This window comes from Poecilia latipinna, unplaced genomic scaffold (genome assembly GCF_001443285.1).
Source record: "Poecilia latipinna isolate Pla-1442-1.1 unplaced genomic scaffold, P_latipinna-1.0 Scaffold4117, whole genome shotgun sequence".
Taxonomy (NCBI): domain Eukaryota; kingdom Metazoa; phylum Chordata; class Actinopteri; order Cyprinodontiformes; family Poeciliidae; genus Poecilia; species Poecilia latipinna.
This window is the reverse complement of record NW_015116733.1, coordinates 3,410-27,462: the sequence shown is the minus strand read 5'-3', so window position 1 is coordinate 27,462 and position 24,053 is coordinate 3,410. Positions and strand designations below refer to the sequence as shown.

Genomic DNA, 24,053 nt, shown 5'->3' with positions numbered 1-24,053 from the left:
TTTCTATTCATTACAGTGCTGAAGGTGGAGATAATTAAAGACTTAATTGAGCTTGATAAACAGTTGTGAATAGTTTATTGAATTGTTCTCAGAAGGCGTAGTGGTAATTAGAAGTTCTGTGAATTGACAAATGTCTCTTGTTTACAGGTTGTGTCTGTCAGACTCTTCTCATATTTTTCCCCCGGTCCTTTCAGCTCAGTCGATTTACAGGATAATGACAGACAGATGTTTCTGTCCAAAGCAAAGTGACGTTGTGCTGTTAGTGAAAATGTCACCTGCTAAAGTGCCTGGTTCTGGGACTGAATTTTTTTGAACGGTAATGATACACGAGCAGGTATGCAACCAGAGCCTATGCAGCAAATAAATGGGGTCAGTATATATTCCATTTATTTAACAGCCAACTATTACAACAGCTCCCTGTAAACGGCTTATATTCCAGCAGGCATTTGAATAAAAAGCTGCTAGGTGTCACTGCATCCCCCCCATTTGAAAACTAACATCCCACCAACAGATTATTGTTAATGTGTCCAAGGCAACATTAACATTGAAAGCATTAATATCACAAAAATAAAGGGTTTGGGAGGAGCAAGCTTTTCATGACTGCTTTTGGTGAATTGACATTTAAATTGGTAGATGTGCATTAAAGCATGTTTAATGCACATCTTCTTCTACATCTATGTCAACACTAGTGTATGCCCCTCCCAAAAACGCATCCATACCATTTGGGACTTATGTTCTTGAATTATAATTGAACAAGTGGCAGCTAATTGTGCACCACTAAGATAAGCAAATAATTCATCTAAAGTCTTTTTGCAATCTATTAGGAGAATTCCTGCAAATACCAACGTGAACAGATACATCTTTGCAACACCTAGCATTTCTGCAGCACTTGGATAGGTAATAAAAATGGGCAGACAGAATTTAAATCTGACATTGTGAATTACAAGGAGATTGTGAATCTGACGTAACGTGTTCTCGTAATTTGATGCCAGATTTATTGCATTCTACAACTAAAGCAACAGGGATGTTTGATTTATAGAAAGGGAATCTTTATATCTAAGGGAAGCCTGTATCATCAATCACCTGGTGCCAGCATTTTAGGAGAAGACAGGGATAAAGCTTGAAGCTGAAGCTGCTTCGAGGTCCAGCCCAAGGTGTAAGTGGACTTTTTAATCTGCTTAGGGGCCCTTCTTATTTTTAACAATTCTACATCACAATTCTGGCCATGTGACATAAAAAGAATAATAAAGATTCATTAAAAAAAAATCTTTGAAGCAACAATTAATGAGAGTTTCAAACTTCTACTTTTATAACTTCCTGCCCTAGCTGGCTGTGCTCCAATGTTAATGCTGGCTTGTGGAACAACAAGCTGTGTTTTATTCCTGTTCTCTGGAACAACGGTGTGGCTAACAAACTGCAAGCCCCTCCTAGGTGTTTCCCATTTCCCAGGTTAATGAGCACTATTGAAGGCATTGGCGGTAAGCTTTTACAGAAAAAAAAAACAAAACAAAAAATAACATATATATACATGCATATAAAGTACACTTAAAAGATACATTTAAATCTTAGATTGATACCAAATCCACTTCAGGGTTTACAGAGAGACATTGCAACTGCAGCTTATTCTAAGAATAGTTTCTTCAAAAGTTGCAATGTTCATAAAGATCTGTTTTCTTTTCTACCCCCTGTTTTAGAAGTTTTATTCAGTGGAAGTTTCTATATTTGAGCAGAGAGAATTTGTAACCATTGGCTGTGTTCTTCCAAACTCTGGATCTGCATTTATTATGCATGCATGAGTGTTGTTCTGTCCTATTTTTCGCTAGTTCTGCTCTGGTTTGAATTTAACACTGAACCAAGAATGCAATTAAAACCCTTGTTTGGGTGCTGTTAACAATTATACCATCTGATCAGTTACATCCCTGAATGTCCAAGCCAGCATATTTAATAAGCCTGGAGAGGTGCAAATCCACATCCTTCTAAAAAAAAAAAAAATAGTTGTACTCACCATTTCTCTCTGGATGTCTTTTTACTTGTAATGACACTCTAATGAGATTCTGTGTTTATCTAGAAATATCTTATCATGTAATTGGTGTAAATGTTGTTTTCTATTTGTCCTCCCTGCTCTCTTCATCAAATAAAACGGCTTCGCTCTTCTCAAGTCACATCTAATTTGCGTTAGGGAACGGTTTTAATGATCTTTCCCCATTCTGTGTCTCATCCAAACATCATCAAATTAAGGAGGCAAAATGCTCTCAAAATACTGTGCCGCAGTAACTATCTGTCATGTCAGACACCAGAGCGAATCCTCACAGTTTTTCTAAGGTCGGTCCAGCAATCCATGAAAAATACTGTTCAATATTTAATTACAGCCAACAAGAGAGTGTCCAGTGAGATGAGAGAAGCAATTTAACTCAAGAGTAGTTGGCTGGTGGGAGCGATGTTAATTGTTTATTTAGGCTTAATTGATTAAATCATAACAATTTATTCACTCAGTCATGTAGACTGGAAAGGAAAAGGTAACTCAACACTTTTTTTCCTCACTGATATTGACTCAAAGGATGAATATTAAATGCTTTTGTTTTAATATAAAGCCAGGAGTTAAACTTTATTATACAAAAAAGGAAAGAAAGGACAAAAATTGGGGATGTTTATACTTTCTTTGCTCCAAAATCTTCACATACCTTCATCTTCCTTAAAACTAGCATGGTATAGCATAGCGTTTTAATGCTTCTAACATTTTACAAAGCTAGATTTAGCTTCCCAATCGTGTTTTTTGAGCTTGAACAACTCCTTTATATTTTATATTCTTTAGATCTATTAAAAAAAAAAAAACAGAAGATCTGATTGGATCCATTGGAATCTCATGCTATTTAGGGATCAAAGCAAAAAATGAAGTGTAGAGATCTTCAACGTTTTCAAGAAAGACAGGAAGTAAAACCAAAAGGTTGCAATCTAAATTGCATCAGTTTTGTCAATCAGTGTCAGATACTCTGTTTATGTAAATCTGTTCCTGTGCTCTGCTGAGGTCTGTTTATTAAAACACTCATTCACCAGGTTCATTGTTTAAAGAAAAACAACCATGACAGAACAGAATTATTAGTAATATTTTATATTCGGGAGGTAAGGCCTGCAGTTACATTCTTACTTTTAAAAGTGGTGTGTTGTGGCATTGATGACATGTTAGGTAAATATCATCTCTCTATTCATAATACAGAATGCTTAAGGCAGAAGGGACTGAGGTAGAGCCAGCAAATTCATAGAGCTTACACATCCCCCTAACCACAAATACACAGGTGTACCACTTATTCAGCTGTCCGTAATGCTTTCCTAAACTTTCCCCAGTGAATAAAACTGTGAACTGACTTCCCAAAGGCTACATTTAGTTAAGTCTGTATTATTGTTATTATATTCCTGTAAAATGTTCAAATGTTACTTGGAAATTGGTGGAGTCGGACATCTACAGTCGTATCGGTCAATAAGAGAAATGGTTGACATTACAGTTCAAAAAACTGTTTATTTGTGAGAAATTGCAGTGATTTTCAAACCCGACCCACAAAATAACAGCATCTCAAAAGTTGTGACCTTTGCTTTCTGTTCAATAAGCAATGTTAGAAATACAGTTGAGTAGAGGTGTCATGACAGCACAAACAGCATTACTGTGCTGGGTTTTTTCTTCTTTACTGTGTGGAGAATCATGTCAACATGCTTTTTTATTTTATTGATTAATTTCTGAGGGAGATCTCAAAACCCACTTTTGGAACCAGAGATACAGCGAATTAATCATTAAGATTCAACCAAGCTTCTAAACCAGGTGTTTATCCGTTTTGAGTTGTTGATTTTTCCATTGTCAGTCTTGATTTTGAGTTCTCTTTAGGATTTCATTGAACAATTTCACCAACAAAACTGAGTGTCTGCTGTCAGCACCAATATAAGATATCTACAAGATGAGTTTCCCAACAAGGATAAAATGCAGTAGTTAGATAACTCTAGAGACTCTTCAAAGCTTTTAAGATCTCTAATCTTAAAAGGTCAAAATGATGTCGAAGAGTGTAGCTAAGATTGAATGACATAATCAGATTTTAAAATCTAATTGGTTAAAAGTAAAAGGATCAACCATTGGGAAACTGTAATAAAAGAGAGAAAAGAAGGAAATGTATTAGATCTTTTTCAGCAGGTGAGGAACGCAGCGCTAGAAACATTGAAGGAGAGGACGCAGCCGAAGCCAGAGCCACAGAAAGTCCTAACAGTCCTGAAGGATAAGACATTAGTATGAAGAGAACAGATGATTGCCACAGCACGGTTTTTGCTCAGTGGGGCCCAAACAGGATTCTGCTCAATGGGGGATCTGAGCAGTGTAAGAACAAAGATGCCGAATTCAGAACCAGAGAGGGAATCTACAAACAGCTGCAATAAATTTCCATTAAATATTTTGATGGATTTGGTCATATCATCGCTCTGTGTGCTCAGAGTACAGAGACCGTCTATTTTCAGATAATCAGGATAATTTAATTGACGATACGGTACTTCAGCCTGGCAACCTTTAAACTATTTTTCTAAACGATTCTCTGAAACATTGGATGTTGCAAAGCATTTGATGTGTGATTCTGAGCCTGGAAGTGTCCCTTTTATTAAGGCAATTTTATATCAGTATAGGAAGGATGGATAGATGGATATTACAACTCTCAAGTATTTCTTTTTTAACAACCTTTTAAATCTTTTTTTTTTAACAACTGCATGTGACCTAAGAGATACTCATATATAAAAAAAGAGATATATTTAGTCAACTTTTGGATTGATGCTGAGACAAGCTTCCTGGATACTTCAGGAGACATTTGTGGAAATGAAAACCTGCCCTTTGGAGTTCAAACTGATATGTTGCAGGCATTTAGCACATATCCTCTCTAAATGTTGATTATTAGCGCATTTGTGTTAACATGGTGAAAGAGCCATGTTCAAGATGCCTCTGGTCCCGATGAACCTACAGAGATAAGGAGGCGCATTTATCTCCCAAATGAAGCAAAGGTTTCTGGTTCTGATATGAGCTGGGGCTTTGAGATAAAAGAAGACGGTACTTCATGAGATGAATGACTTCGGTTTTGCCTGGAGGTTTCCCCAAGGACCCCTTTGAAAGGCAGAACACATAATACTGTGTATCCTTATCACAAACCTCTTTTTGTAAGTCCGTGGGGTGGAAAGGGATAGGGATTACACCTCATCTTTACTTGTAAGGGCTTAGCATACAGTGGCGCTTCACAGTTTGCAAACCTTTAAGGAATTACTGGTATATATATTTGACCTAAAATATCACCAGTACTAAACACCTGAAAAGCAGAAAACAAACCCCCAAAGGACAAAAATGTTATTCACTTTATTTTTAATGTTACTTTTATACTTTATAGTTTTTATTTGATTGTTGACTGTTTCTGCCACAGCTTAATATGACAGTTCAGATTACACTGAAATCAAGCTATAAAGTTATAATCTATAAATGTTCCCTGACCTCAGGCAGAAGGGTCTCATTAACGTTAATTTGTGGAAAATGTAAATTAATACTGAGTGGTAGAAGGTATGAGCTCCCAGCTTTAGCTCATTTGATCAAATTTTAAAACACTCAAACTGAAACTGCCAACACACTACTTTAGTCCAGATAAACACGACATTGCCAAAGGCCATCCTTCCAAATCACTGAATTAACATGTTCCTATAACTCCCATGGCCAGACACGCAGACTGCTTCTGCAAATATTTGCAAGAGACTGGCTTTGCTCTCTGGGGGCGGGGGGGTCAATGAATTCTAGCATACCATGTTAGGATGCCACCTTTAAAATATTCCCAGTCATAAAGTTTCATTGCAAGTAAACATCCCACCATGACCTTTTAGTGGTATTATAACAAAGTGGGAGCAACTTCATGCGGCCTTGAAATTACAGTATCTCAGGAAAGAAATTATCTCAGGAACAGTGTGTAGAGAGCTTGATGGAGTGCGTTACTATTGCCGAGCAACTGCATCCAAGCCATACATCTCCAAGTGCAATGCAAAGTGACAGACAGAGGTGTAAAGCACACTGCCACTGGCCTCTAGAGCAGCAATCTATCTGGGAATCCAATAGATGTGTCTCTCGGCCGACATCATATTAAAGCCTTTGTAATAAAAATGGCAGGTCAAATAAAGTTCACATGTATGTAGAGAGGCAAGTGACCCAGTGGTTTCTGTAATACACGATCTCTGTAATGTCACTTATAAAAGGATGTAAACATTTATCAATGCACACAAACAGTGAAGTAGCCATATAAAAAGCCTGTGTCCTACATGTTTCAGATAAGTCTCCTCTCCCACACAGCTGAGTTAAGGGCTGAATTACCTTCTCTGTATGTCACCAAAATCTGCAGGGACCACATAATTAGCCACTCATTTGATTCAGGTGCATTAGCATTTAAAATAAGCATGCAGACTCTTACAGACTGGAGTTAGACTCGTTTGCCTGATATTTGTTTTATAAAATAAGAATGCAAAGACAGCACATCTTGAATATATGCAGTGAACTTTAATGATGTAACTTATAATTATTGTAGATAATAATCACAAATGTTAAAGCAACATCCCCTGACAACATAGGCGTCAAATAAGCAACTGTAACCGAGGTGCTAATACTAAGTTGAACAAAATCAGGCACAATAAGTGGAAATTTGTCCTTAGCATGTTTTAAATACTGTCAAAACCTTTGCTAATGACCAACTATGATGTTTTTGTACTTTTTACTGCTGCTGAATTATCTTCCTAACCTCTCTAACAGCACAATTAACTTCTCATTTTTACGAAAAAATATTTTAGTTAGTTTCTGCTAAATAGTTATATCCTGAATCCACCACCACATCCCATATTACTGAAAGATTATCAATCCTGAAAATTAAAATAAAATTGTACTTAATTTAGTTTAAATTAAATTAAATAGTGCTAATAGTGCAGCTATGAAAATTCCCAGAAATACATCAGCGTATTTTTGTCTCTGTGAGCTTTTGAATAATATATTGTGTGTCATTAGTTTCCTGCCAACGCTTGCAATGACTGACTGATTATCTCAGTAAAGCAAGCAGGAGCCGTTCTTTTACACATTACCTGAAAATGTTAAATGACATGCATCTTTTCAGATACTTTGTTTAGGGTCAGTGATGACTCTTAGTCATGTCACTTTCAGAAATTAAAGTGTCATTTCCTTGACAGACTCCAGATAAGAAAAAAAAAAAAAACAAGTAATATTGAAGCAGATTAACATTCAGAAGCCTGCAAAAATAATCAGAAAACATGACACATTCGATGTCCACTCAAGCCTGCAAATATATCAACGTAGCTTAGATGAGAATAGATTTACACTAGTGAGGAAAATTGAGGTCAAGATTAATTTGGCTCTGGCATTTCAGGTTGACAGACTGTGTATTATTGGACAAGCTTCAGTGTGTGTTAGGAAGCTCCTACTGCTGATGTAGTTCTATAAATGGGTTTAAGCGCGTCAGCGTGCGGGGTAAGGGTTAGAAATCACAAGACATTTGCGTCTTCAGAGCCAATTAAAGTTCTCATGTTTGATTCCAGTGTACACCAGAAAAATGGTTTTCCGGGGTGCCTCTGACACAAACAAATTATTCTTGAGTGCACACACATATACACACATTTCTGTTTTGATGCCTTCGCACCTTTTCTTTTTTTTTTTTTTTCTTCCACGCGTGTGTACACTCCTCTCTATATTTCATTGTTAAAAGTAATTATCCTGACAGAATGCAGGAAAGTGAGAGGACAGTGTTAAAGTATATCCCGAGGAAAGGCCAGACCAAAAATACATCACATTCACGTACTTCTAGGAAGCACACATATGCATCTGCACAAACACATGCATTGTTTCTACCTCATCACTGCCGTCTGTCTCCTGTGAAGGCTGCTCTCTGTGATTGGATCATTTCCTGGAAGTGACTTCAGGTCAGATCAATATCGTGGCACACACATGCACACTTCAAGAGATAAAGGATCGATATGTGTCAGTTCCACCAGGGTTGATTTCAGTCTTAAAGAGTCCTGTCAGTCCACCCCTTCTTTTCACCTATTATGTGTATAAGAAACTAACCGACAACTTGATCCTGCCAAGGATCAAGCTGTCTTTACCATGATGTGTGTGTGTTCGGTTAAAAAGAAATGGATAAAATGTGTGTAGGCGTTCTTGTTTGTGGCAAAAGAAAAAGAAGGATTTTGTACTTAAGCTTTGTAGCTTTGCAAAATGTAATACCCGAGAATTTAAGGTTTTAGAAAATTCTGTTCAACTTCATTCAGTTTATTTATACAGCAACAATTCATAACACATCATCTCAAGGTACTTTATTAAAAAAGTAATTCTGCTCAATCATGTACATTCCAATTAATTCTACTTATCAAACGGTGTTTAAGTTCAGTTCATTATTCAAATTACCTTAAAAAGTTTTCTGTCTAAGGAAACCCAGCAGTAGACAGCAGCAAATCGCTTGCATTATGTCACTAACTCTGTAGCAAACCCTCCTACCATGCATGTATGTAGCGACAGTGGAGAGGAAAACCTCCCTGTTAAAAGCAAGAAACCTCCAGAAGGAGTTACTGGCTCTGTACAAGCAGCCATCTGCCATGACTGACTGAGGGTTTAGGAATACAGAGCAGAATATTCAAAAAAGCAACAGACTGACAGACGGAGAAGTTAATTCTAAGTTAATGAAAGGTAAAAAGTTTATATAGGAGAGAGAATGTTTAGTTACTGGCAGCCTTATTTCAGCCGATATACTCCAACAGGAAAGGACCACAGCCAAAACAGAATGCCAAACCAGTGTAGCTTACATTAGAGACGAAAAAAAAACTGAGAAAACAAAGTTCAACATATGAATTAACAGCAAATAATACAAATTGAAGAGTAGAAGGAAGTAGCAGAGTGAAGAAAAGTGATAAGTTGGTCTGCCAGCAGCCTAAACTTATAGCAGCAGAGCTGCAGAGATAGCTCAGGATAATCTAACCCTTAGATTGAGCCGTGAGCCAGGCAGAGCTGCAGAGCACCGTCTTTCTGAACTGCATCCACTTCCCCGCCAGATTGGATAGTTAGAACCATTAAGGTCGCAATGTCTTGCAGCAATCTAAATGTAATTTGAACATTTTAAATGTCCCCACCTTGGGTAAAGGTTTTCCGTAGTATTGATATTTCGAAATCTGTTATCATTTGTGGCAGATGAAAGTAAAATAAAAAAAAATACTAAATAAAGCCACTTTCTGTCTTCTAACTTTCGCTACTCTATTTGCACAAAATACATAACGAACATCTGTCCTGTGTTTTGTCTGCAAGACACATTCTGCAGCTGCAAATTGTCAACTCACTGCAGGCTGCCATAACTAATATATACGTTTCCATTTATGTCTTTGAAACATCAGATTATATACATTTTAAGTGCAACTATTTTTTGACTAATGGCCTAAACTTCCAGAGTATTCTCAGTTGAAACCTGAACAGTCGCATAAAACAATGGAGTCTGGATTCGCAGGTAGATCGGTGGCCTCAGTCCGATATCCAATCTAAAAATGACCTCAGTATCGAGTCCAAGACTGATATCCAATTGGATCAGCCCCATCTACAAATGCAACATAAGCTGTTTTGATTCATCCTCTTGAGGCATCTAATCAGTTTAAGACAGAGATTCACACAAGTCTGCATCATAAACACAAGCTGTTTGAACACTCAAATACACAAACCCATCTTCCTCAGGCATTTTATTCTACAAGGTAACAAGGATTGCTTCACATGTACAAAATATTTTTTGGTACATAACTGTGCCCAATTTCTGGAGTCTGAACTGGTGTTTACTGAAGTCAATTGGTGCCAAAAGAATCTCTCACTGAATGACCCAGGCCTTCACAAACAGAAAAGAAGAGCACCAGGAAGTAGGAAACATGGAAACAGAGCAAATAAAAGGGAGAGGTGAAGTAAAGAAAAAAATTAATTGACTGAAAGGAGGAGCGTAAAAAGAAAAAGAAAGACTGGGGAATGTGAGGAGGAAGAGAATGGACAGAGGGAAGGAAAAAAGGGCAGAATGAGAGAAAGAAGTGACAACCTCAAATTAAATTTCCATCATGTCAGTGTAGAGCAGAATTCAATAGTGTTTATTGGCAGCCCCTAGCCTCAGGGAAATTACATTCTGAAGCAGAGCATGGCATGAATGCACACACACACACCTCAACACATGCATACACACTCAGACACAGCAGTACACAAACAAGTGCACACACCTATTGTACACAGACAGCACCGTGCAAGGTTCTGGGTCCAAGAAGACCTGCTGGCTGAGGCAAGCATGCAGACAGGCAATTTATCCCCTCGGGTCCATATGCCATTTATACAGCACATGTGTGACTGTGTGTATGTCTCTGTCCTTGTGCTATTCTGCCTACCCGTTTGTGTGCATTGAAACTTTTTTTCCTTCATATCCAAGATTTTCCCGCTGTACAGAAGTCTAAATTGTACCATTCAGATGGCTATGCTTCCTGTCTATCCAATGCCATTTCCTCCACAGTCGGACTCTCCGTATTTGCCATCACGGTACATACGGAGGTTTAATATTATTGTGGCTGTGTTAAATGTCTACCCCCAGGCTCAAGCTGCCATAAGCATGGGGATTCGGCGTCTTTGCTCAGCCTCCAGCAGTGCCAGTAAAGGCAACTCTCTTTAATAGGATGTCGTTTAACAGTTTTATGCAGAGCTCATGTAGAGACTATTATTGCTGATGTCTCTGGGATGCAGATTCGCTGTAAATGGATAACAGTCTGCCATTCGCTCCACTTCTCGCTCTCTATGTCCCTCTAACCCCTTACGCTCTCATTTTGAACGTTTCTATCTTTCTCCCTGCAGGAGTGCACGGAGAGGGCTTTGGGTTGCTCCGTCGAGGATCTGAAATCGCTTTTCTACTGCGAACTGTGTGACAAGCAGTACCTCCGTCATCAGGAGTTTGACAACCACATCAACTCCTACGACCATGCGCACAAGCAGGTACAGAAAGATGCACCTGACAACACTTGCACTCGATCTGGCAACATATAGACAAATAAACGGGCATCTTTTTTTGATTTCCTAGAGTAGAATTTGGATGTTACTATAGTACTTTTACATGCTGATGGAAAGCTGTGCTATTATTACTATGACAGTCTGCCAAATTGGTTGTTTCCCAGCAGAAAGAGTGTGATAACTGTAGCGCTTCTTTCTCTCTCATCTGCTATACAAAGTGTTAAAGAATGTATTCTTTGGATTTATATTTTGATACACCGATTGCTTCGTTTTGTATTAATCATGTAAAAGATTTGCTCCGATGAAAGAACTCTAAAACAATTAAGTATAAAGTTGTTGAGATGCATCAAAAACATACAAGACTTAATCTTGCCATATCAGAAATACTTTATAACTGTACTTTATTGAAATATTTTTGATAACTCAAATTTTCAACCCTTTAACAGGAAAAAAAGCCATTAAGCTATTGCTTCATATAAACATTAATCCCCTTTAGGTCTAAAGCACATCACACTACAATCTTTAGTTTCCATCCATCCTTGCGTCTCTTAATTGTTTACAGGGCGTCCGTTCTATAGCTGCTTACAAAGAAGGGCAACTCCAACTTTAGCACAATTTTTGCATAAATCCCAGTCTTATTTTATGAGCTGGCCCTTTAACCGAGATCCAGCTCTTCACCATCTTTCATAATCACTCTGCTGGTTTGTCCTATTTTCTGCAGAACACAAAGAGAAAACTTTAGTCTTCTCTACTGATGAGCTTGAGCTGGAACAAAAAAAAGAGCACCAAAGAGGAAACTGTTAAAGTTGAATGAAAAATAGTTCAAGCAATGGACAAATAAACAGTTATCAGAACAACTGGAATACAAAAATATAATTATATGTAAAGTTCTTAAGCCACAAGTCTATTACACAAGAATATTCCCTTCTGCCCTTCAAGCCCAAATTTTAAAACAACTAATTGCTATGCATCTAGTACACGAGAATGCTTTTTATTTATTCTTCCCTCACTTTATGCTTTCTTGAAAAAAAAACAAATAATCATTGTTAAATATACCATGTTGTTGTTAATCGTGGTTAAAGCATAGCTTTGTTATTCTGATTTGGACAAGTTGAAGCCAGAGGGCCATTAGACAAAGGCTCTCTCCTCCTTCTGCATCCACTTCACCTCCAGTTTGGACTAACAAGCTGAAGGTTCTGCTGATAGCCCATTCTCCTAAAGCTATCTGTTGTCATGCCAAGACACATACTTGCACGCTAAAGCGCTCAGACATGCACTTACCCTTGTACACTTGTCCGCAAACACAAGGCGATCTCTCAACCAAGCCAAAGCGCTTCCCACTTCTGAACGCCCACACTGTGCATCATGAAATAAACATTGAGTAGGGGCCGTTCCTCCTTTGTCATTGTTCTTTGGAAATGAATTGAGGCAACTGTAGGCCAATGTTAATGCTTTGTTTTAGCCGACGGCAGGCACATGAAACGAGCTGCATGCGGCACTGAGCTGACAGCAGCTAGGGGTGCTGTGTGAACACACACACGGACACGCACACCTCCACACACACACACAAGCAGAAATAAGAGGATGCATGTACACTCTGCCTGCAGAGCAGACAACAGATGAAATTCTAGCTGAAGACAGTTTCCCTGCAGGAGTATTGGCTTTGGTGAATGGAAGCTGATTGCGTTTGCTTTGTCTCCTTTTTCTAGTCATCGATTCCAGGGTAAATATGTCTGAATGCAGGGCCTTATTGGTCTCTACTGCTGATTATATGCATTGATCTTTTATACATCGCATTTATTTTTGGCGGGGAAAAAAGCTATCAGCCTATTAGCATGTCTCCTCTAATGCCTTCCAAAACCACCCCTTATGTTCTCCAAGTGGATTGGAACCAACTTTCACTCATCCATAGTTGAGCATTTCTTAAACGTGTTGACACCACAAAACAAATACAAATTAACATAAACATAAAACATTAGTACATATCTAAAATTCTGGACCAGGAGAAGTATTTGAAATGAATGTCAAATTTGATGTTTGATGATGCAAACAAATTCTTTAAGAGACAAAAACCAGTAATGTATGTAAATGGTTCCATTGTGTAATTTTTGCCAAATCTTTTGAGTTCTATCACTGTGCATATTAAATTATTTCAGAAGTCAGAAAGGTGACATACCTCAGCCAGATGGCTAAAAGAAGTAATGAGACATTTTTATTGGAGAGCAAAGAGTCTCGAGGTTAACCTTTAGAGTTACAGCAACTACAAAACTAACATTTTTTTTCCACTTTAACAGTTGAGGAGTGATAAAAAAAATAAATAAATAAATAATGAGATACTAAAGATGTTGGAGATGTAGGAGGTCCACCTTCACAAAAACTCCTAAGGGTTCCCCATCAGTCGCTGCTTTAAGGAACAAAAGGTTGTGTAATTAAGTGTATGATTATGCAGACTTTAACAAAAGAAGTACTCATTTGTCCTTACCACTTCCTGTAAATCTTGTGCATTTTTTTTTAAGTTGAGGAAAATTCCAGAAGAGCATTGCAAAAAACAGATTAACCAAAAGAAAAAGAAAAAATAGAAATGTAGGCTTTATCCTCAGATGTTGCATTGCAAATAAGTTGTGACTAATTGTAATAATGTTGCTTTTAATATCTATATGCTTTTTTTTTTAAAGAAAACACCAGATGTTGGTTTTAAAATTGTCCATCAGGTGTAGGTTTTTAGTTTTTTCTTTAACCACCTTACTTTCTTTCTCTTCTTTGTCTATTTTAGTTCTCAATAGACTTCATTGGATTCTACTGATTACTAAAGGACTCTGTGCTTGCAAAGTACTAGTTCACCTGCTTTGTTTTTATAAGAGAAGAGCATTAGGTATTCATCCTCATATATTTGTTCTCTCATAGACTGCTCTATTACCGATTGCTACAAATAGTATTAGTGCAGAAACGCCGATCTTTTCTTTCTTTTTTTTTTTTTTTTTGTTTTTTTTTTACCACAGTCGTTCATCATATACGCCTCTTTAATTTAGCATGATTAATAATACCCACAGAATAAGCTTGGCATCATAACCGCTCACAGCCACACAAATGATGAGCATCCGCACCGCTCAGGCATCCAAATGTATCAGAGATCTAAAACCCGCAGTCCTAGTGGCACACGCATAGAGCTATCCTCAGTGAGCGCAGAGTGGGAGGTTAAGCATCACTCGATAATGTAAAAAGACACCAGCTTGTGTAAGACTCAGCTGAGATTAACCTGACAACTGTCAGCTCCTGCATTAGATCCAGCTTGCAAAAAAATTAGTGAGTATATAAATAAATCTGATGAGTGAGGAGCTAATCTGATGAGTGCATGTGTGCGACACGTATTGTATGGGCAGATAATAAGTGTAACACGACCTAAAAGTACATCTGGCGTAATCTTGTTGGAAATTACACCTCAACATTCAATTCACAAATATATGAGGTAAACAAACCCTGAGTTCACAGGGAAGAAAAAATAAAATATATTGGAAAGCAAGAGAAAAAAGCAGTGCAGAAGGTTGCATCTATTCCCAAACTCCTGAGTCGCATCCCTACCCTTCAAACGTACACGGAGACAAAAAGTCTGTGCACACACACACACCTGCCAAGCATGGATAAAAGAAGGATTAAAGCATGTCAGAAAAGGAAACCGGAGTGAGGGGCATGAATCATTGTTTCCCTGGAAGAACCAGTGCAGCCATTGCTACAGCCTCGCATAAACACACAATCTTGTAACACACAGTATCACCCACATAGATATGACCAAGTTAATTGACCTACCACATTAGAAAAAAAAACACTTAATTTTGGCCCCCCCACCCTCTCCAATGTCCTCACCCCCAAACGCCTCTTGCATTTGTTGTATCTGTGTTTGACATTATCAAACAAGCAGAGATGATGCCTCATCTCACTCCCACATACAGATGTTTGTCAAAGCCCTTTTGGCAAAACATTGTAAGTCACTTGTTCCCCTTTAGCACTTTTATTCAATGTGCAGGAATAATGAAGGCGTCTATTTTAAGCCCTTCAGAATCCGTAAAAACCCTGAAAACCTGACGGCATAACATTTTAAGCAAGCATGTCTTTTTTTTCCCTCCTCTAAGAGCACTGAACAAATTATGTCTTCCCCTCCAAAAACAGTTTTGATTCTCCGATATAGCTTTAAAATGCATTATGGAGCATAGTGACCTTTTAGAGTTTCACTGCCTGATGTAGGCTGTCCTCGTGTGAAGGTAAACCATTTACTTTCTTATTTTTAGGTAAGCTAATCATATAATGAGAATACTGTTCTCTCCTCAGGGGAAAAATGAAAGGAAGGAACTTTTTTCTTTATATAATTTGTCATGTTATAGCCAGAAACTTCAATGTATTTTGTTGGAATTCAATTTTAAAGACCATCACAAAGTAGTCCTAATCAAAAAGCAGAAAAAGGATACATGCTTTTATTGTTGTTATTTTTTTGTTGTTGTTTTTACAAATAAAAATCTAATTAAGCTTCAAGTATTTAAGACTTTCACTTTGATACAATTTAGGGCACCCAGTTAACTTTAGAAGTATGTTATGTATTATTTGTTATTTAATCTTAGCATAACTACAGTTGGTCTGTTGCCATTTGTGATTTCATAATAAAGTAGATTTGATTACATTGTGTTATACCTGATTTAATATGGACTGTATGTAACTGGCTCTGCATCAAAACGAAAAGAAATTAATTTCTTAGAAAATAAAATACCAAAACATGTCAAGACTTTAAGGGAACAAAGCCCTGCTGTTCTGCTGTGCTCCTGCTGGATTACTTTACATCTGAGTTAGCTTTAATTAAAAGTCATTTTTGTTCTGCTTTTCATAAATATTTTCTATTCTGCATTTGCCATCAATTTTTATTTTACAGTTGTGGACTTCTTCAATTGTCATTTTATTTAAATTTTTGATAGGCATTTTTGAGAACAACTAACAAATATTTGTGGTCGTTTCCAAAGCAGTAATCAGTGGAGCAATTTTCTTAAACTAAACTGCAAAGTGGCTGATTATTTCATGTAAAGTTGTGCGGTTGGTTTAAAGCGAGTAAAATACAAACGAAAGTCGTTCAAAAAGCCCAGAAAAGTGATTCCTTCTTGTGAACTCTTCACACTACCAATCGCTCTTCATTTGGTAGTGTTTTGGGCTCAAGCTGTGTGTTAAAGGAAAAAAACATTTTTTTTCCCCAAGCTGAATGAAGTTAATTGCCCATGAGCTTTGGGGGAGAACATCTGCAAACAGAGCTCGCCGACAGCTTTGAAAGACAGCTGCATGCAGAGAACCTCCAAAACTATTTTCTCTCTCACGCCTTTCCCTGTGTCATCTTCATTCCTCCCCTATCACCCACCCCCTTTATTTGTCCGCTTCCCGCAGAGGTTAAAGGAACTGCAGCACAGAGAGTTTGTTCGCAACGTGGCCTCAAAATCATGGAAGGACCAGCGCAAACAGGAGAAGGCTCTCAGGCGTCTTCACCAACTCGCACAGCTGCAGCAAGAAAGCCAGCGGTGAGCGGGAGGAATGTGCGTTTGTGTGTGTGTGTGTGTGTGTGTGTGTCCAACTGCAGCAGTCTGTGTGTAATGAGACCAGTGGCAGGAGTCCAGAGGGGTTAGAGTGCGTCACATCCAGTCAACGATTCTTAGACTTGATGGATGCAAGCGAAGATTTGAGAGCACTCAGCTGGCCTAGATAGGCCACAGGTGAAGTAAATATAACATAAAGACACATTCTTGCTGACACGTGGAGAGTGGATGATTTGTAGGTGAAAGAGATGCAGTTTTTTTTTTTTTTTTTAGAGGAGAAAGAGTAGTGGAACAACTTAAAATTAATGATATTGGCGAACAAAGTGTATAAATGAAACTTGCCTGCGGGTTTGAAAGTGTACGTTGCTTAATAATCATCTTGATTGTGCTTATTTTCTTTGCTATTAAATTGGGGGGGGGGATTCAGAAGCAGATGAAATACGTGGATGACATTGCTATGAAAGAAAAACTTTTTTTTTTCACTTTTGTTTTTGTTATTCATGTCAGATTAATCCCTTGAGATTGCGTCAGTATCAGCATCTGTGCTACAGTAATAGTACATACCATAGCTATGCAATGTGCACAATAATAGTAAAATGTTTTCCTTTATATTTCTCTCCATAACATGAATCATCTGATGAGTCCTTTAGTGAAGGCTGGTAGATTTAGTCTGGGTTCAGAGCATATTTACATTTTTTTATTTGCATCTTTATTTTTCATAGCTTCAAACTGCATTTCATTAGCCTAATAGCATAAATGCCTAAGTCTTATTTTTTAAATTGGGACTTAGGCAATTATGCCATTAGGCTGACGATTTGTTAAAACATGAAATACCTGTAATTAACCGCACTTTTGGTTTAGATTTACTCACAAAAAAAACTATCAACCGTAACTGCCAAACCTGTAGACTCCCCAAATCATTTAAAACAACCTGTCTTACAACATGAAGTAGGCCAAAAGCAACACATCCTGCACAAATCTAAAACAAAAACATTTGAGACCACATGAAAAATAGACTATCATCTATCAGTTTGGAGAAAGTTTTAAAAGGCATTTCTAAAGATATGGGACTGCACCACACCACAGTGAAAACAATTGTCTGTAAATGGAGAAAATGTTGAACCTTGATTAGCCTTACCAGGAGCAGAGAGCATCAATTACTCATCCAAAAGATCATAAAATAACCTAAATCATTGCCGATATCGTGCCATTGGACGTTTCACAGGTTGACCCCATTCACCACAAGTACAAAAGAATAATTAAAAACAACTAAATATTACTTTAGTAATTTACAAAGCTGAATATTTAGTTTATACATTAATGGCTTGAGAATGTGAGAAAAACTGCAGAGACTGCTATTTTTTCCTTTGGAACAAACTGCAGTGTTCCTCGTGGATTTGCATGCTGGGAATTCTCCCTTTTTAAATGCATTAAATCTTTTCTTTTTAACACAACCGTACATCACAATTGAAAAGAGGATCTGCGTAATGTTGTGAGCTTTTTGTACCTCACAAAAAAGCTCACAACATCTAATATATGCATTCCTATGCTTGTTCACTATGTGCCTGGAAAATGCATAATACTGTCCCTCTAACTTAATGCGCATCAGGAAATCAGGAATAGGAACCGTGAACATCAAGTAGTATTTAATTTCATTCAAGAGGCTCTTAGATTAGATTTTAAGCAACTGTTAAGCAATATATGTTGATAAAAATGAAGCTGTAAATAAAATATTTTTCTTTTTTTATCTTGTTGCAGAGTTCCAAGAAGGACTTATGGGTTAAGGCGTGCAGTTAAATCTGTTAGTGAGATGGAAGAAAAAGATGTGGACCAAAGAAGTTGCAGCTCAGAGGACAAATCTAAAGCCTGTGACCAACTCCAGCAAATCACTACTACAGACTCCAGGACTTTCAGCCATCAGTCTGATGATTCTTGCCAATCTCTTTCACAAATATCTTTAGCCACAGCTCTACGAGAGTCTCCACTGATCCATTCACCATCTCACACAGACTCTCCAGCATTGCATCCACAATCTTGCCACAGCTTTTGCCCCCAACTGCCTTCCCCTACACCAGGGCAGGTGGGAAGCAGGCTCGGAGTGTCCTTCTGTTTCTCTCGGAGAGGGCCCAGACTAGAGCCTTCTGCCTCCGTCTTTTCCGACCAGGAGGAGGAGGAAAGAGAGAAAAGAAATCAGATGAAGGAAAGAGTAAAGGCTATAATGGAAGATATCGGCAGGGAACTAGGGGAAGCAGTTGAAAGTGAAAAGGACAAGTCCAGCTCTGACAGTGTCTTGCTAAGGGACACGCAGCCAATCCCCGGAGAGCTTGCCAGAAAAGAGGAACAGATGGAATGTTTTCCTATTTCTGCTGCAGCCAGTGATAATCACAGCCAGGACTTATTAGACTCACAGTCGCAGACCTCAATGACCGTATGTGGCACTGCACTGGCAGTGTCTCACGTGGACACCAAACAGAAAGACAGAGTTGCAGAAAGACACCAAGAGACACTGAGAAAGAGGAAGGGAGGTGATTTTCTATACGTGCAAGGCAAAGACAGTTCAACCCGACTGAGATGGCCTGTCAGTTTGCTTAAATTTACCAAGACTCAACCACAAATCTCCTACAGCTGCAAGCCGCTCTGCACAAATCTTCGACCTGCAGAAAGACTCAGTGAAGATCTGCAAGAGTCGCAACAAAAACTGTTGTGTGTTCTTTCAGGTGAATTAAATCCATTTGTGCCATCTGTTCATACAGCAGATGCACATTCCTGTTTGCAAGGACAAGAAAGACATGAGATTAGAACACATAGACAGGGAAAAAATGAGCAACATATCAATGTAGAGACAGAAGCACATCTGCTCCTTGAAAACAAAAACCTTCCATCACCTGAAACAGAATCAGACAAAGGAAGGTGCATGCTAAGTGAGGAAAATTGCGAGGGGGTAGCCCCCCATCCATTTGACCCTACTCAGAGTGACAGCTCTGACACAAACTCACAGAATCCTCCGGGAGGCAGATTAGAGGGTGCAGGAGGGATCAGGAAGAGAGCCATCACAACCCTGAGCTGTAAATTAGAGTCTGTCACCCACCCTGGCACACAAGGGATGTGCATCAGCCCGTCCAGGTGTGAATGTGGGAGTGAGACAATACACAAGTCTGCCAGAGCACCAGAGTCGCATGTGGGTGTCCCAAAAGTGTCACCCAGAAAGAGGAAGACCAACACAAAGAAACACAAACTGGTAAAGAAAAAGAAGAAGAAGGATAACAAAGAAAGGTCATCAAACAACCACCAATTAGCAAAGTGCAAAGTAAGGAGTGTTGTCTCTGCAGTTTGCAGAGCAGTAGACACTGAAGAGACATGGGCAAAGAAAAGGAAGCAAAGAAAGAAAAGGGTGAGGAGGGTGGCTGGTGCAGGCAGCGACTGTCTCCTGGGGAGATGTGTGGCAGAGCCAGTATCTGTCTCTGTCAGAAAGAGGAGGTCTCATAGGAGCCGCTGTGGTAAATTCAAGTCAGAGCTGGACACTGAGCAGAGAGAACCATACAGCGTCTTCAACAGGCTCACAGACACAGTAGGGGAGAGAGAGCGAGCAGGAGATACAGCCGCTTTTCCCTGGCGGTCCCACTTCTCCTTTCGTTCCTTCTCGCCGGGATGCAACTCAACACCGTTTTGGGAAAGGGGTCACCATGGCAACCCCAGGAGTTTCATTGACTTCTGTTACCCTGACAACAGCTGTGGTAGCGGCCCGATGAAAAAGAGAAAACTCTTCCACAGGGACAGAGAATTCATTCATGGTGAGAGCAGGAAATCAGGGAGGCGCTCAGGCTGCAGAGACAGAGGTCTGACTTCAGACCCCCAACAGAGGGAGTGGACAAGAGGTGCTTCTGCTGGAGGCAGTCAGGAGGGCAGGTTAAGGACTGGATGGAGCCCAAAAAATAAATCAGCTGAGTGGGATAATGAGAGAAGGCTTAACCCAAGTCCTAGCTGCTGGAGCAAGAGACATGAGAAGCCAGAGGATGTAGACTGGGACAGGAGCAGCACCGACAGGTGGACTTTTGGCAACAGTGATAGCTGGGAAGACAGGGAAACAAGCAGGTCCATTTCATGCACCAAGTCAATTTGTGACAACAGAGACAGCCCATGTAGCACATGGAGGTGTGCAGGCTCCAGGCGGTCAAGTTCAAGGCACCTCTCAAGCCCTGAGTGGTGGGCAAGCCAACATCCATCCAGCTGCCAGATTGCAATAGGTGCACAGGGCAGTAGATGCCATAGCCCACGTTCCTGCAGCCCCTGTAGCAGTACCAGCTTGTCAGAGCTAAGCTGTGAGTGGAGCAAAAGCAGTACCTGCTCAGGAATCACTGTAGATAGGTTGTCTGTCAGCTCATGCAAATCATTGTCAATGTTTGCAGATACCTCCCTGGAGACAAGGAAGCACAGCAACCCCACATTCACTCCCTCCATGTTGTCAGTTTCCCAGTCATTCCCCCAGATATCACGTCTAAAAGGGCCAAACCTCAATTGTGACAGAAATCCCTTACTGCTAAAGGAGACAAGTTCGCAGCTAGACCACTTACCCTCTGCATCCGATGCAACTAGCATCTCAGACACAGCTTCTCCAGAGTTACATCCTAGTAAAACTCTGCCACAGGCAGGGTTCAAGACATTGAATTTACCTCTCATTGGAAAACTTCCTGCAATCCAAAGAAAGGCAAAGGAAAAAAAGGATCTGCTGGAGAGGAGTCTGGAAAAGAAGAGAGAGGAGGAAGCTAAGATCCACGAGGCCCTTGAAACAGAGGGTGTCAGTTCAATATGTCCTCTGAAAACTGCTGAGTCAAATCCCAGCAGTATCCAAAATCTCTGTCTGCAGGAGATTAGGACAGATGACAAACAGACAGGTGTAGAGACCACTACACCAATCAGCTTTTCAGCAGAGGAGATGGACAAATATCGTGTCCTCCAGGAGCAAGCAAGAGAGCACATGCAGAAAGTCCTGGAAAAGATACAGGAAAGTCCAGATATTCACACACAGACAAGCTACACACATGTCACACGGACAGAGAGTTGTTTTATTTCACAAGAACAATACAAACCTGTCCCCCTGCACAGCCTGATGGAGCCTCAGTTGATTCATCCAGATTTGTTGCAAAGACAAGTTCAGCACTCATTCCATGTCAGTCTCCCACTCACACAGGAGAGCTTTACACACCCTGTGGCTCTGGGCGTTCCGAACCCCAATCCACTTCCACCTTCCCCTGCTCTCTCCAATCTTCACCATATCATTTTACAACACACAGCTCTCTCTGTGGACCCCAATGTAGCCTCAACTTCTAGCACATCCACTTCTCTTCACCAACATTCTTCCCCACGCTGTCCTTCCCTTCCTCATCCTCTTCACTTTACTCCTTTCCCCATCACTTCCCTGCTTCCCTCAATCTTGTTTTCCCATCATCCCATTCCCCTCCTCTCACATGCCCCAGCTTTCCACACATCCCCTCTCACTCCACTATCCCCAGTATCCCTGCAACCCTTGAACTCGCGGCCTTTCATAGACCAATCATGGTCAATGCCTTTTCAACAGAAGGCAATATGAATTTCAGATTTGCTGCCATGGTTATTAATCTCTCCTGGCAGCAAGAGGACAAGGGGGAATGCTTAAAGAAAAGTCTGAAATATTTTTTATTTCAAATTAGGCATTTGTTATTGGTTTCCTCGTATCAGCGCCAACTCTTACTCACATACGCCTTCACAGACACACTTCTATGTGTGCATATACACCACAAGTATTGACTGATTTCAAATGAAAATTTGTTTCTCCGGTTAGCCTCTGCTCTGCTGCTGCTGCAAGTAGGAAAAAAACAGACTTTGATTCTGTGCTTTGACCATCATTTCTCATTCAGGCCCAGAATAAAAGGAAAAGGTACACCTGCTATTCAAAGACAAGCTGGGCTTGTGTCATCCTCTCTTTTTCCTCCAGAGCTACAGGCAGACCAGCTGCCTTTTGAAGTACCCTTCAATCCAGGGACAGGGTAACAAGAGAAAGTGATAATACTCCCTGCTTATCTCCATTTCATACAGGTTATCTGGGTTAGGCTGTGACTTTCAACAAACAGATAACATACCAAGGACCAGAGGGGGACGTGGCACGGCTATTTTAACCTTATGTGAGCTCTCTGTGAGATAGGAGTAATCCTGTCCTAAGACAAATTTACATCATGAAGGACACAGATTTATATATTTGAAATCATTAAAATAAAATATGTTTATACATTAATTAATCCACACTTAATGCTAATAGATGTCCTTTTACAACTTAAAATCTGAGACATGGCGTTTTCTTTTTGTCACACTGCATTTAACAGTTCATGAAGCTGATGTTATATTAAAGTGTGAGTGACAATAAATGGACTTTCATGCTTTTCCAAATTATGTCTGACTCTTGCTGATCATGTCATGTTTTACAACATCTATGTCATGTTTGCCCTCTGACACAGAAGTCCCAACAGTCTTATAACACACAGTAGCTAGTGCTGTTCTCCATTTACTTCAGAAATTGGAAGTCTAATTGGCAGTACATCCAACTTCAGTATGTTTTGGTTGCAAATCCAAAGAACCGCAGGATTTGCTCATTCTTTTGCTTAGTGAGTAGGGTAGCACTCGTGACACAATATGCTAATCTTACAGGGCTGTATTTAATGCACTTAAACACAGCAGTAACATATTGAACTATAAATAAGAATCTGATCTGTATCCAATTAGAATCCTAATTAAGACATTTTTAAAGAACTGGAATAAAAGTCCTTGAAGCTCAACTCCACTTTGTTCCCTTACTACTGTCTTAGACTTCATGTAAACTGTAACTACAGTAAGCTATGTGGTCACAATTTGCACACCAATTAAAAATAAATCAATCTATTTTCACATGAACACCTTAGAAGACTGAATTAAAGCCATGCCCACTATTGTGTTGATATACACAAACTGTTTCCAACAAACAAAGAAAGCCTTGCAGCATCTGGCTCTACAATAATATTCACAGTTATAAAGGAGAGATCTGTTACACATGGTTTGCTCAGTTTTTTTTGGCGAAGGATAACTATATAGTGTCCAGCTGAAAGATCAGTCACTGTATTTTGTGTCTCAAAGCAAAACTCTAATTGATTAAGTAGAACATTCTTTGCTGCAAGCTGTCTGCATATTGCTAACTGAAAGAGTACTGAAATGTGCCATGATCCAAATTATCAACAAGCTATATTAAAAGAAAGCATAAACATACCAGCATTAACCTACCATGTCAGCAACCTGCCCATGAAAACATCAGCAGAGTCAAGATATGAATTTACAGAAGACTGTGACTGTTGAATCAGATATATCTTGAGAAAGAAATTATGACTTTATTGATAAATTCTGGAGTATGAATTTGGGTTTAATTATCGATGTTTGAA

At 39.3% G+C, this 24,053-nt stretch overlaps 1 protein-coding gene across 1 annotated transcript; it reads left to right on the top strand.

Moving 5' to 3' along the window:
• Nucleotides 1-10,888: 10,888 nt before the first annotated feature.
• LOC106942213 (G patch domain-containing protein 8-like) lies at nt 10,889-23,036 on the top strand (the record flags this gene model as incomplete). The annotated part of the gene is made up of 3 exons (XM_015025442.1): nt 10,889-11,038; nt 16,469-16,599; nt 18,373-23,036. Coding segments are annotated over 3 exons (4,110 nt in total), but the record flags the coding sequence as incomplete, so codon positions are not given.
• Nucleotides 23,037-24,053: the final 1,017 nt, after the last annotated feature.